This window comes from Equus quagga, chromosome 2, assembly GCF_021613505.1.
Source record: "Equus quagga isolate Etosha38 chromosome 2, UCLA_HA_Equagga_1.0, whole genome shotgun sequence".
NCBI lineage: Eukaryota > Metazoa > Chordata > Mammalia > Perissodactyla > Equidae > Equus > Equus quagga.
In genome coordinates, this window is record NC_060268.1 from 125381969 (window position 1) to 125395515 (window position 13547).

At 45.9% G+C, this 13547-nt stretch overlaps 1 protein-coding gene across 3 annotated transcripts in view; it reads left to right on the forward strand.

Moving 5' to 3' along the window:
• The first annotated feature begins 249 nt into the window (after positions 1-249).
• The window catches only part of PSAP (prosaposin), a 30415-nt gene continuing 17117 nt past the window's right edge, over positions 250-13547 (forward strand). For all 3 annotated transcript variants that reach the window (XM_046655274.1, XM_046655275.1, XM_046655276.1), the window contains exon 1: positions 250-383. In XM_046655274.1, the coding sequence (XP_046511230.1) occupies positions 344-383 (40 nt within the window). In that variant the 5' untranslated portion in view covers positions 250-343. The remainder of the gene's footprint in view (positions 384-13547) is intronic.

Below are 13547 nucleotides of genomic sequence, written 5' to 3' on the forward strand. Positions count from 1 at the left end.
CACAGAAAAAATGTGAGGCTTAAAAGATATTTTATATGTATAATCCCTAACATTGACTTAACCAGTTTTCTTTTCTGACCCTTCCCTTCCACCACACGCTCTCGCCCCTCCCGTCCTCCCAGCCTCCTTCAATCCTCCTGTGATCCTTCTCCTCGGCTCCTCGCCTTCCCTTCGCGCAGGCGCGCTGTGAGGCGCTGAGTCAGGCTGCGGGGAGAACTCGGGTAGGTCTGGAGGGGCGGAACTTGCGCATGCGCAGTGGGGGGCTTCGGGGGCGGGGCAGGTTTTATATCGGAGGACGATCAGCTGACGCCCTGCATTGCAGAGTGCGGAGTCAGCCGGCGCCATGTACGCTCTCTTCCTCCTGGCTAGCTTCCTGGGTGCGGGTAAGCCCTGAGACCCCCGGGCTGGGGAAGGGGAGCCCTACCGAACGCGGCGTGCCCATCCATGAGCGGGCTGTACTGGGCCTCGTCCCTCGCTCCCAGTTGGGGTTGGCCAGGGGCGCGCATTGCGCAGGCGCGTGCGCAGCGCCGGTACCTGCTGGGGCGGCGGAGGGGCTGCGGCCGGCGGCTAGGAGACAGGCGGCAAAGAAGGCCCCCGGCCGGCCGCTTAGGGCCTGGGGGCGAGGCGAGGCGAGGCGAGGCGGACGGGGCCGGGGAAGTAGCGTGTCTGTCGAGGCTGGAGTTGGTGCCGGCGCGGCTGGGGCCTCCCGGGGCCTTCCCTCAGCCTGCCTTTCCAGCTCTGGGTGTTGCCTGCAGGGTGACCCTTCCTGCGGCCCTATCGTGCTTGTGCTGGGCGCACGTGATCGAAGTGGACTTGAGCCCCATCTAGCGTGACAGGCTTTGGCCCTTGGCCTCCGTTCCCCAGTTTTTAAGAGTATTGAGGTTGCATGAAGCACATACGCATATCATTTATGTTGATGTTTGTCTTTGCATATATATTTACTCTTGATCCTACATCTTGAAGATGATATAGGGTTTTTCCGGTCCCGATGATTTTGCGGTGGAGCCCTTGTTTCACCTGCTTTAAAATGTCTTGCACAGCCATTGGCCGATTTTAGCGTGGCCTTTATTTTGGGGAAAACGTAAATACGTGAGAAGTTGTGCACAGAAGTCTTATACCTGTTTATTGCCCTGAAATACTACTGCTGGTTGTTAAACTCACTGCAGGTTATGAAGGCAGCGCTTGGGAACCAGCTCCGCTGCCTTCCTGGAATTAGAAGGGGCCCTAGTACCCTCCTCATGTCACTGTGGACCCCCCCCCCCCCGCCAGCTCTTGCCTTCACATCTAAACCTCATTTAAATCATCATAGTAAAGAGAAAGGAGTGAGGTTGATACTTATCAAAATTCTATAGTTTGATAGTTATGGAGCCAGATTTTAATATTTATATGGCGAGAATCCCAAGTCTGTTTTCAGATAATATAGCCCGCTGAAGGGAAATAAACCTGATCTTTAGGGCCAACCTCAATTTCTGTTTCTAGTTAACTGTATGTAATTTAGGGGCTAACTCTCATGCAGCCATCCACATTTTAATAAAGAGTAACAAAATAGATGACGGTTCATGGAAAACCAAAGAAATAAGAAGATATGTATAGATGAAACATTTAAAATGTTAGCTTTTGGCACCTCCAAGAGTCGCTTAACCTTAAACCAAGCTCTTAAACTTGTTTTACTTGTAATCTGTGAAAGGTGAGCTGCTTATAAAGAAGGATTTTTGGTTTTATAGTCACTGAAGAAAATTGATTTCCCACCGGGGTTGATACTGTTTGTTATTCCATGGTCTACATAATTAATGCAGGTCTCTAAATTTTCTGTACTGATGGAGAACAACTTTTTGTTCAGTATCAATCAGTTGTTCATATTGGCAGTGAGTCACTCTCACAAGGCCCTGAAGAATTCTGAATCACATCACCCAAAAGGGACTTAGTTAATTGTTTTGGAAATGGAAATTATACCAGAATATTTAGCTAACCAAGAGACCCTCTAACCTGAACTCCTGGGTAAAGGCGGGGGTGTGTTATAATGGCCTTGTTTTAACCTTGCTGCCTGGCCTTTAGGGTTATCCCAAGGTCATGAAATTTGTAATAATATTCATAATTGAGTTTGTTAATGAGGGGGCGTAGTGACTGCAGCCATCACCTGCTGCCTGAGAGGCACTTAGAACTTGCTTTTATGGCGTGGCACTACTGTAGCACAGAGTGTCATCCCCAGCCTGGGGAGGCTTTATGTTTTGTGTTTTAATGATGTCCTGCTGGTAGAGATACTTGCTTTTGAGTTGTTTTTGTACTTATCCAGTCGTCCCTCCCTTTTCCCCACCCGATAAAGAAAGGGAAGTGATGGTAAACCGAGGGAATTGGAGAGCATCTAATCTAACCTCTTTGTAAACAATGAAGACGTCAAGGCCCCCAGCAGTGACTCTCCCAAATCGTAGGCCATTTACTGGCGAAGTCAGGATCGGAACCCAGGACTCCTGACAGTGCTTCCTCTGTCCTGTTAACTTTTTACAAACTTATTGGGTTGTAATTTCCATGTAGAAGAAATGCACATTTTAAGTGTACGACCTGATGTACCACAGAGTGAACATACCCACAGTTAGCAGCCCCCAAGGTCAAGGAGTAGAGCCTTAGCAGTGTCCAGAAGCCTCCCTGTTTTTTTTTTTTTTTTTTTCAGGAGGTTCATTTTATTTCATGCTCTTTGGTGAGGAAGATTGGCCCTGAGCTAACATTTATTGCCAATCTTCCTCTTTCTTTTCCCTCCTGAAAGCCCCCCAGTACATAGTTGTATATCCTAGTTGTAAGTCATTCTAGCTCTTCTATGTGGGATGCCACCACAGTGTGCTTAATGAGTGGTGTGTAGGTCTACACCCAGGATCCGAACCAGTGAACCCCAGGCTGCCGAAGTAGAGTGCGCAAACTTAAGCGCTGTACCACTGGGCCAGCCCCAGTGCCTCCCTGTTGACTGCTCTGTCTCACTTGCCTCAAAGGAAACCACTATGTTAGTTTCTAATACCATAGAAATAATAACCTAAGTGCTGTTGTTCAACTTTATATGAATGGAATCCTACAGTAGGACATACTGTTGGGAGATTCCTCCCGTGGAAGAGGCAGGTCCAGTGTTACCGAGGGGCTTTGTGTAAAGCGTGTGTTATGCCTGCTTACTGAAGCTTCGGTGCCCACATGACTGCCCCTGGGTAGTGGCTGACCTGCTAAATGGTGTTTGCCCAACACTGAAGCAGGTGGGCTCTCTAGGGATGCTGGATTGTATTATGTATAAATGGATATTCGTTTGATAGCTTCTTATTTTTATGATGATGCAAGACATGAATTTATGGAGTAGGCTGCTGAATATTGACAGAACTCCAGTTCTTACGTGCTAGGAATTTTAGATAAATTTCTGTGTCAGTTTTCAATCAATAATCACTTTTACTTTGAAAATATTAATATAATTCATGAAGGGTTTATTTGTATTAACCAATTAAGGATTTGGTAAGTGCTTTAATTGCATTTGACAAGTCATATCCAGTACCTCCTTTGACGGTTGAAGCATGTTAGATTGAGTGGTCTGGATTTTTTTAGGTCAGGGGAAGGAGAACTTGCTCCTCCATTTTCTTGGAATGTGAAACTGTGTGGAATGGCCACGCTGAGGCTCGGCTCAGTGGGAAGGAGGAGGACAGATAGGGTGTTGCTGGCTGGAGAAGGCACCCAGTAAGGCACAGGAAGCTTTCAAGGCCAAGACTGAGCCACTTGGGCAAGTGTGCACTGCAGCTTTTAGAGGCAGTCTTGTAAAAGTCCTTTAGCAGCTGTGATGGGATGCTGTCCTGCATGTAGGCATTGATACCAGAGGGTCATGTGGCTTCCTGTCTCATTAGGATAAAGCTTGTCCTGCAAGGTCACACGTCATCTGGCTCTTGGCTGCTTCTCAGAGCTCGTCTCCCCCTCCTTCCCATCAGGTCAGGGCTGCTTTCCAGCCCCCTGGCACCTTATTGTTGTTCTGAACATTTGCATTTTGTGTTCCGCCTGTCTGGAACATCTTGCTTCCCAGATAATCCATGTGGTTTCCGCCCTCCATTCAGGTCTCTGCCCAGATGTTGCCGTATCAGAATTCCCCACTGCTCTGTCTGAAGTGGTTTGCTGTCCTGCCCTAGTCTTGCTCTTCCTTTGCCCTTGCCTCATTTTTCTTCCTAGCACTTACACTGCCTGGCATTGTATGGTATATTTATTTATTGTCTTGATCACTTGCTGTATCTGCAGCATGTACAACAGTGCTGGGCACATAGTAGGTGGGTGCTCAGCATTTCTGAATGGTGGTGTGGGGTGTAGCCAAGCAGCCAAATAGGAAGTGCTGGTAAGTTGGTGTGCATGCGACTTATACGTTAATAGTGGCAAGTCTTTATCATGATTAAATAAAGCATTTCTTTAATTTTAAGAAATCGTGTTTAGGAGTTGACAGATCAAGACTGACTTTGGGTTCAAGTGAAGTGTTGACCTTTATAATAGTTTGCCCAGGTTAGAGGGACCCCCAAATCTGTGAGGGTGGTAGGGACATAGGAGCCTAACATAACTTAGATATGCCTGGTGGCTCTGATTTGAGGTAAATCTGGAAAGGGAACCAGCCATAATTTGGGGAAGTTATTTCCCCTCCTTTTGGTTCCGGAAATTGGTTGTTCATAAATGTTTAACCCAGTGGTTCTCAAATTTTCAGTCTCAGGATCCCTGTATGCTCATAATTATTGAGGGACCCCAAAGAGCTCTTGTTTATGTGGATTGTATGTATTGATATTTACCACATTATAAATTAAGCTCATGAAATTAAAAAAATAATCCTTTAGAAATAATGATAAACCCATTACGTGATAACATAATTTTAATGAAAATAACCGTTTTCCTAAACATAAACATATTTCGTGAGAAGAATGGCTCGTTTTAGGTTTTTGCCGTCTTGTGAACACCTGGCTGGGCTCTCAGACGCTTCTGCGTTCAGTCTGTCACAGCGTCTGCCTCTGGAAGAATTCCAGTGCACACTTGTGAGTGAGGGAGTCAGAGAGGCAGCTAATATCTCTGTATTATTACTGAGAATTTTGGCCTCGTGACCCCCTGAGAGAATCTCTGGGACCCTCAGTGTTCTCTGGACCACACTTTGAGAACCACTGGTGTAGCTGATTTGCAGGAACTGCGGGCATCATAAGGGCTAACACTTAAGAGTTGATTGTGTACCCAACACTGTTCCAGGTGCTTTTGTGGAGTGTTGATTTAATCCTCCCAACAGCCCTCTGAGCTGAGAGCAGTGAAGTCAGAATGCTGGAGCAATGCTGTGGTCTGAATGCTAGATTTTAGCATTTCAAATGAAGGCAGTATTCCTGTTAAGTACTAACTAACGTAGATCAAAAATGACATTTATAGTAGACATACTTACATGTATTTGAAACTTTTTAGTTAATAAGCACTCATGTGGGACAAGTCTAGAACACTGAAGTTCTATATTAGTGGGGTTTGTCTGAGGTCTTTTTTAGCATACGATTGCCGTCTGCCAGTGTGCAGAGACTACCCAGCCAGTTAGCAGGGATGGGGTAGAGTGCGTGCTGGCTTCGGGCTGACGGGATTGACTCCTGTGCAGCACTCTGGGCCAGTCGAGAACCATACAGATGCATCTTTGACCTCTGCCTGCACCCTGGGCACTGGTGCCAGGGGCTCACGTCTTCATGGTGCAGTTGTGGCATAGTCTTATCCTAGGTCATGTAAGTGCATCTCTGCTCATCACCTGATAGGTGATGCTTTGGAAGAAGAGCTTTGCTAGTTTATATTGGACTGGAGTGCTCTTGAATGAACTAGGTAGGAATTTCAAATTTCTCTTCCTGGGATTAATTTTGCCACATTGTATCATTCTTGTACAATCCAAGAAGATCCTTGCCCTTCAGTTTCTCAGTCATCATTGCACAAGGTAATTTACCTGAGGACTCTATTGCCTTCCCTGTGCAGATCAATTTCTTGTCCTGGAATGATCTGGCTTGTGAGGAAGGTTACAAAGCAAGGCAGTAGTGGGGGAGGAGAAGCTGGGAAGAAAGAACCTTTGTCTTAAATAACAGAAATAATAGGTTATTGGGGCCAGAGGTGATGGGATGTCAGCCTAGCGAGCTTGAGAGCTTTTTTGCCACGGATTTCTTTTGTGATAAGAAGAATGTTTGGACCTTACTTCCTCCAGATCAAGGCAGGCTGCCTCTGAGTGCACGCTCTTCCAAATGAGTAAATGGGCAGTGTTTTTATTCTGCTTTGCAGAATGTTTTCCAAAAGCAGGATCCTATAAAGAAAAGACAAATGCTCTTTGCCAGAGAAGGTATTTGTGACACCAGCTGTTTCATCGAGTAGTCAGTGTTGAGTGTGTTCATTATCTCCTGCTCTTAAGGGATCTAACTGCATGGATTCTTCTGAGAAATGTCTGAATGCAGGGGACCTGAGATAGATGCTGCCCCTCCTGGGGTTTTCCTCGCTTGGTTTCCTAGCAACCTGCCTGTTGCCATGGTGATACATCACCCAGGCAGCAGATCCACTGCCTTGTGGAATGTATGCTCTGACTGTCAGCGCTGGGAGGCTCCTTGCATTTTCTGTTATCCTTTTTTTTGGTAACTAGACTGGAACAGTATTTAGCATATGTTACCTAAAATATTTAAAAGGAAAAACAGATGTTGTATGGCTAAAATAATAAGACTGAATGTTTTAACAAATAAAGCATAAGGTACACATTCAAGAAATGGTTGTCCCCTTCATTCTGAGGGTTTTTTTTGAAAATCTTTTTTAATGACATTGTGTACATGGGCTTTCCGATATCCTCTGTGGAGGTAAGCCTTAGTAAAGAGTTGTCATTTGGAGACTGTTCTGGTGAATGAGGCAGATTATTAAGCTGGTATAATAGTAGTTAGGTTTGACTGCAGATGACAGATTCCTAGAATAATAGTGGCTTTTGCTCCTATCTATGACTGTAAGTTCAGGAGCGAGGCAGTCTGGGGCTAAGCATATTGGTTCTACTCTCAGAAGAATTTGGAGCCACAGGCTCTTCTAGCTTGATGTTCTGCATCCTTGAGGTCTAATCCCTTTCCTCATGGTCCCTCTTGGCTGCTAAAGTTCCAGCCATCACACTTGTCTTTGACGGCCTGCTACTAAGGAGATGGGGAAACATAGTTTTTAATCTTGGCAGCCATGTGTGTAGCTAAAAATCTATAGTTCTGTTCCTGTGAAAGGAGTGGAGAATGGATATAGGGAGCAACTTGTGGTTTCTGCCATGTTGTGCAATAATTGTTCCCTGAAACAGGTTTTAGGTTTAGCTACATTTCCTGATTTTAAAGGTAACATGAGAAGAAGTTAAATTATTCTAAAATATAAAATCAGAATGTGAATCCCACCCCTTGGTCGGCCGCCCCCAAGTCCACCATTAACAGTTAGTCGTACGATTAACCGAGCTTCGTAGGCACGAGGCACTGTCAGTGCTTCCTTACGAATCCTCACAGGGGTCCTGAGGAAGAGGCACCCTGATTTTCCAGATTGTGCAGTAATTGTGGCGTAAGGAATTTGTCCGGGTCTTGGCTGTGGTAGACAGCAGGCCAGGGTTTCGGTCCGCTCTCTCTGCCCCCAGCACTGGGGCAGTAATCGTGTTGCCATACTGCCTCCTCGCCCTTCCGGAAAAGGAGAGGTTTTGAGGGGGCTCTTCTGAAAGGTGGGTTCCAGAAATGTTTGAACAATGGCATCTCTGTTGGGATTGGAGGAAAATCAGCCTCTACCTCCAGTTTCATGAATTACGGAGAGCATGTCACCTGTTAGCACAGGTTATTGGTGTCTTGGTGGGTACCTTGCATTCTTGCTCATGTAGAGCTTCTGCTGCTTTTTTTTTTTTAAAGATATTTTCATTTTATTATATTTTTTGAGGTGTACATCATTATATTTCAATTTCTGTGTGGATTACACACAGAGCTTCTTGTTTAGCACCCAGAGGTGTAGTATCAACTCCTGGGCTCCTTACAGTGGCCTGTGTTTCACTGTCCTTGTGACTCCTGAGTTTTGAATTTAGTAACCAACAACTTTTGAGGTTGTTGGGATGCAGCTGTCCAGGTCTCTGAGCTGCCAGTTAATGACCTGATTAAATGTAGAGCACGCAAATACAACAGCCTTGATTCAGTTGTTTGTGGAACACCTGTTCTGGGCAAGACAGTGGATCAGAGAAAGTTGCTGCTGTTGATACGATGGATAATAATAATGATAACAGCACTTATTGGCCTTTCATAGCATGCCAGCACTGCAATAACTATTTTACAAATATTGGCTACTTTTTACAAACCCCTTGGAGTGGGTACTAGTAATTGGCCCATTTTGCAGATTGGAAAACTAAAGCCTGAGGGCCACATGACTAGAAGTGGTGGAGCTGTGATCCGAACCCTTCACTGTCTGATGTCAAAGCTAGTCTGGTAGGGGAGTTGAGATATGTGGATAAATTAAAATACAGGAGAGACAGTGGTAAGGGCATGATGGTTGAGAGATGTAGTACTCTGGCAGGTGAAAGTGCGCAGTCATCTCATCTTGCTTCTCAGAACAATCCAGTGACATGAATGGCTTCATCTTCATTTTACAGATGGAAAACAAGCTCCCAACGATGGTGATTTGCTTAGGGTCATTTGGACAGGACTTGGAGACAAATCATATATATATATATTTTTCAATGTACCACGTGAGGAAAATGTTTAATTTAGATGGTGGGTGAGTTGCCTTAGAAGTCTCACTCTAAACTTAAGGTCTAGTTCCTTTTCTCAAGAAGTCGTCATAAGAGCCCCTAAGCACACACGGTTTCGGCGAGCTCTGCCTCCCAGGCCCACGGAGGTTTTTTGTCTAGAGTCCAGAGCTGCCAAAAAGCCCATGGCTGGTCCAGCTCGTGGCAGCTGTTGTCAATATAGTAAAATTCCATTGCAGCCTATTTTTGACAAATGACCTACGTGTGGAGTGGTTTAGAGCATTTTATTTTCTTTTTCTTCTAGGCCTGGAGAGTAAAAGGGACCAGAGCGCTCACCCGTTTCATAAGGAAATACGATTGAAGTCTGAGTCTTAAAGAAAAAAAAAATGCCTGTCTTAACAGAATGAAACTTGCCTGTATGGTTTTAGAGTCTCTGAAACGGTGGTTTTTGTTATTTCAGCCTTCCAGCGTTTTCATGTTGAGGGCTTGAATGCCAGGCCCTTGAAATAAGAAGTGTGGTGCTTGAGTCGCCCTGAGTTGTGTTCATGTCTTCATGTGACACATTCAGTCAGAAGTCTCCAAGGGGTCAGGCAGACATTCTAGGAACTTTCTTAGAGTTCGGCATACTGCCTCAGACAAGGAAGTTGGTGTTTGGGGGCTGAGTGTGGGAGGATGAGGATAGAGATGAAAGCTTTGCTGGCAACATGTTTTGAGAAATAACTCATCAGAAAGCGATTTAGGGTAGTTTTTGTGTAGTGGTTACGTACAAACACTGAAAATGTCATTTGCCTTATTATTATAAGAATGAAGACTTGTAGCCCCTAAGAGGCCTTCCAGCCCCGCTCACCACTCAGCATTCCTCTTGTACAGAATTCCTCATAGGTTGGGCGTTTTGTTTCTGCTTGGCTGCTTCCACTCTTGGAGAGGTCAGCACTTAATGTGGCAGCCCATTCCCCTTTTATATCCCTGCGGGTGTTAGATATGTTCCTCACCTTGAGCTGTGGTCTGCTTCCCTTAACCTCCACCCGTTGCTCTGAGGCCTGGGTCTGAGATCACACAGCATCTGCTAACCTGTGATAGGTGGAAGCTGTCCTTCCCCTGTGAAGATGGCTGTGCGGATCTTGGAAATGCTCTCGCTCGCAGCAGAGCACCTCCAGTCCTCCAGGGGACTCAGGAATGGTGTCATGTGCCCTCACCTTCCCCATCTGCTGTGTTCCTCGCTCTGCTTGTCACTGTCTCACAGGAAGCAAAGCGTGCAGGTGTGTTCTGCTCTTCCTGTGCCCTGCCGTTCCCCTCACACCAGCTTGGGCTTCTGTGGCTTTGACTGCCACCTCCATCCTTGTGCTCTTGGCTGTTGCTGTTTCATTTTCTCATTTAGCCTAAAAGACTTCACTTTTCAGTTTAACCCTGTGAGTTTCGTTTTCCTAGCTCTCTTTTGGAGTCTTTCTCTTAGCCTCTCTCTCAGCCCTTGCTGCCGCCGCTTCTTGCTTGGACTTTTATGGGATGAGCTTTCCATTCCACTTACGTGCCCCGTCACCTGAATCTCCCACCTCCTTTTCAGTCCTGCCACATCAGCCCTGGGTTGTTAAAACACTAACGTGGGCTTTTGGCCACAGGATGAACCCATCACGTAGGGATGCGTGCCAGATGAGGTCTTTCCTAGTGTGCCCTCCCTTGGAATGTTCAGGAATTCCCCATCTCCTGTCCACTTAGCCAGGCTTTCATATCTCCATCTTCAGGTGCCAGTTCAAATTTTGTTTTGAAGAAGCCTTCTCTAGTTCCCCCAGGCAGTGAGTCATTTTCTTTGCTGCCCGCATGGGCGTGTGGTTCCCTGTGTTTTTGTTAACAGGTCTCTCCCACTGTGGGGTCAGAGCCTGTGGCTGTTCACTCTGGTCTCCCACCTGAGGACACTGTACTTGGTAATCTGCCTTCATCTTAGTTGTTTTCCCACTTCTGTGGAGAAAAACTGTGCTTGCCTCTAGAGCTTTCAGTCCACAGTGGGGGTCCCTGGACAGGTGGTTTAGTGCTGGAGAGCCCCCTGAAGTGGTGTGAGGATTTTGTGGTAAGTGCATTTTCTGGAGGAAAGGATTCGTGTCCCAGATGTGTTCTGACTGCTTGTTTGCTTCCCTCTCAGGAGACGAGCTCCTGAAGTGAGCACCTGAGCCCCCCTCAGCAGGTGGCTCGCAGGCATCGCCCAGCCTTGTGTTTCAGCCTGGAGTTCCCGATCCTGAGGACACGCAGTTGTTTTTCTGTTAATATACATTGGGTCGTCTTTAGAAATCACGTCTCTTATGTACCACAGACCTTTTTCATACTGTGCAGCTTGATAAATTTGCCTTTAGGTTGTAGGTAAAAGGGGATGTCTTGCCAAGAACTGAATTTCTAGGAGCTCGGATCTCAGCTTCATGTCTTAGTGTCCATGAAATCTGTGTGAGACTTGAATTGGATGACTTCAGACGTGCACGAGGTGGGCCGCCAAGCATACCTTTTCCCTCTAGATCTGAGATCGGGCCTTCCACCGCCATGCGGTAGGCCACTGATGAACATAACAGCTTGGGTGGGAAATGACCTTGGGTTTGTGTTAGCTGGATCAATCTCAGATAAAAGGGGCTTCCCAAGATTATTTTTAGTGTGGAATAGCCTAGCCAAAACAAATAACAAAGCCATTATTGTAATGATTGCTGTTTCAAGTTGGTAGAAGGAGTAAACAGGCTACAAAGTATTCTTGCTTCTTGGGCCTCTGATAGTGCATTGTGTTCCCGAAAGCTGATAGACTCTGGTCACTTGTAGCCAGTTCTTGGCTGGGATGGTTGGAGAAAATCTCCGGATCAAAGTTCTTCTTGACTATGTGTAAGAATGGAGGGGCTGGCCCCGTGGCCGAGTGGTTAAGTTCGCGCGCTCCGCTGCAGGCGGCCCAGTGTTTCGTTGGTTCGAATCCTGGGCGCGGACATGGCACTGCTCATCAGACCACGCTGAGGCAGCGTCCCACATGCCACAACTAGAAGGACCCACAACGAAGAATATACAACTATGTACGGGGGGCTTTGGGGAGAAAAAGGAAAAAATAAAATCTTTAAAAAAAAAAAAAAAAAATGGAGAATGGTGGTGAGGCTCTGTGCAGAGACTGCTCACGGGCCCTGCCCTTCTCTGTGAGTCAGGCTCTGGTCTGCCGATGGCCATCTGGCTTTGCTGTGTGTCACTGTGTGTGTGTGTTCCTTTGCCTAGAGACTCATTTTGTAGCTTCTTGTTCATTATTGGGGCTCCTTCCTCCTAATTTGGAGGTAGAACCAAGCAGTTGTAGCTTAGTGGGTGCTTTTCAGGGGTCCTGGGGGACCAGTGCCTTGGAGGATCACAGAAGGTGCTGGTAGGAGCTGCCAGGTCTGGGGGTCCCATTCGTGCTGCCTCTGTGACCCCCACACCCTTACCCTTGTGACTCTGCTTCTCCTTCTCCCACTTCCCCAGACATGTGGCTGAGGGCTGGCCCCAGCCTAGTTTGACTACATTACTAAACTGAACTTTCGTGAGCCATTTGGGGACCTTTCTACTGTTTGAATCTGGCGCATGTTTTCCCACAGAAACCAGAGTCCAAACCAACAGCTTCTGGAATGTGGCTCGTTCACTTGCATTGGTGAACTGGTTATGTTGTGATATTTGTTCTCAAGGGGCAGAGAAAGCTCTAACCTGGATAGCAGATTAATAATTCATTTTCTGGTGTCTGCAAGGGGGCAGATAATCTGGTTTGAGCTTTTGGGGACGTGTGACTCAGTCTTTGTGTGAATTGTTTGTGGAACTGTAGCTTTGCTGGGAAAGCTAATAATGATAGCCTTTCATTTCCTTCCCTCTCCTGGAGGGAGAGCACCCACGACCATGCTTTGTGTACTGTGTGTGACGTGTCTATAGAATTCCCGCGCCCTTATTTGGCTTACAAGTTGAAGCCAAGTGCAGCACGACTCCTGAGTTCTCAGTAAGTTTCTTAGGTGGCTGTGGGGTTGTCTGAGACTTGGGCCAGCTGTTTCCTATTTCCAACAGAAGTTGGGTCCACCCTACTGAGCTACTGCTGGAGTGTGCTCCCTGTGCCGCCGTCCATCCATGGCTACCTCCTGTAGTCTCATTTCCAGGCTGAATCTTTGGGTTAGAGGTGAGGTTCCAAAATCAAAGGTACCATTCATCTCTTTAAAAACATAGGCACCCTTAAGGCAATTTATAAAATATTAAAAAAAAAATTATACAGACACAACATAACACTGAAAGTTAATTTAGCCAGCCACCCTGCTTTGTTATTCTTTTCTGATTTTTGTGCAAGTCGTATGTAATTTCATATTCTTGATTCATTTTTTCTGTTTGATATACATAATCTTTATAAGTGTATATAACGGCTACATAATGTTTTACTAAGAGTATCATTAGTTTTTTCCCCTCTTTTTAGCCATTTGGGGTACATCTTTCTTTAGTATTATAAATTTTACTTAATATTTTTATGCATATCATAGTTTACCCTTTGAATTGCTGTGTTTCCTTAAAATGTATTTGTAGAAGTAGGCTACTTTTTGAAGAGGTTTTTTTTTTCATTTCTTGAAATACGTTAACATATTAACAAGTACTCACCAGTCACACTGCTATCAGCCTTATCAGAATGCTGTTTTTTTTTTTTACTACAAACCTGTTAACTATTCAGTGACAAGGCTGGTTTTTTTTCTTGGCTAACTTAACTTTCAAAATCTGGCACCTTCTTTCTTTAACCTGCGTTTCTTTGGTCCCAGGTGGGGCGGAACCTTTCTTCTGTTTCTTCCTAATCCCAGTCTGTGCCTGTGACTCCTGCCCGAGTCCTTTCTCATTACCA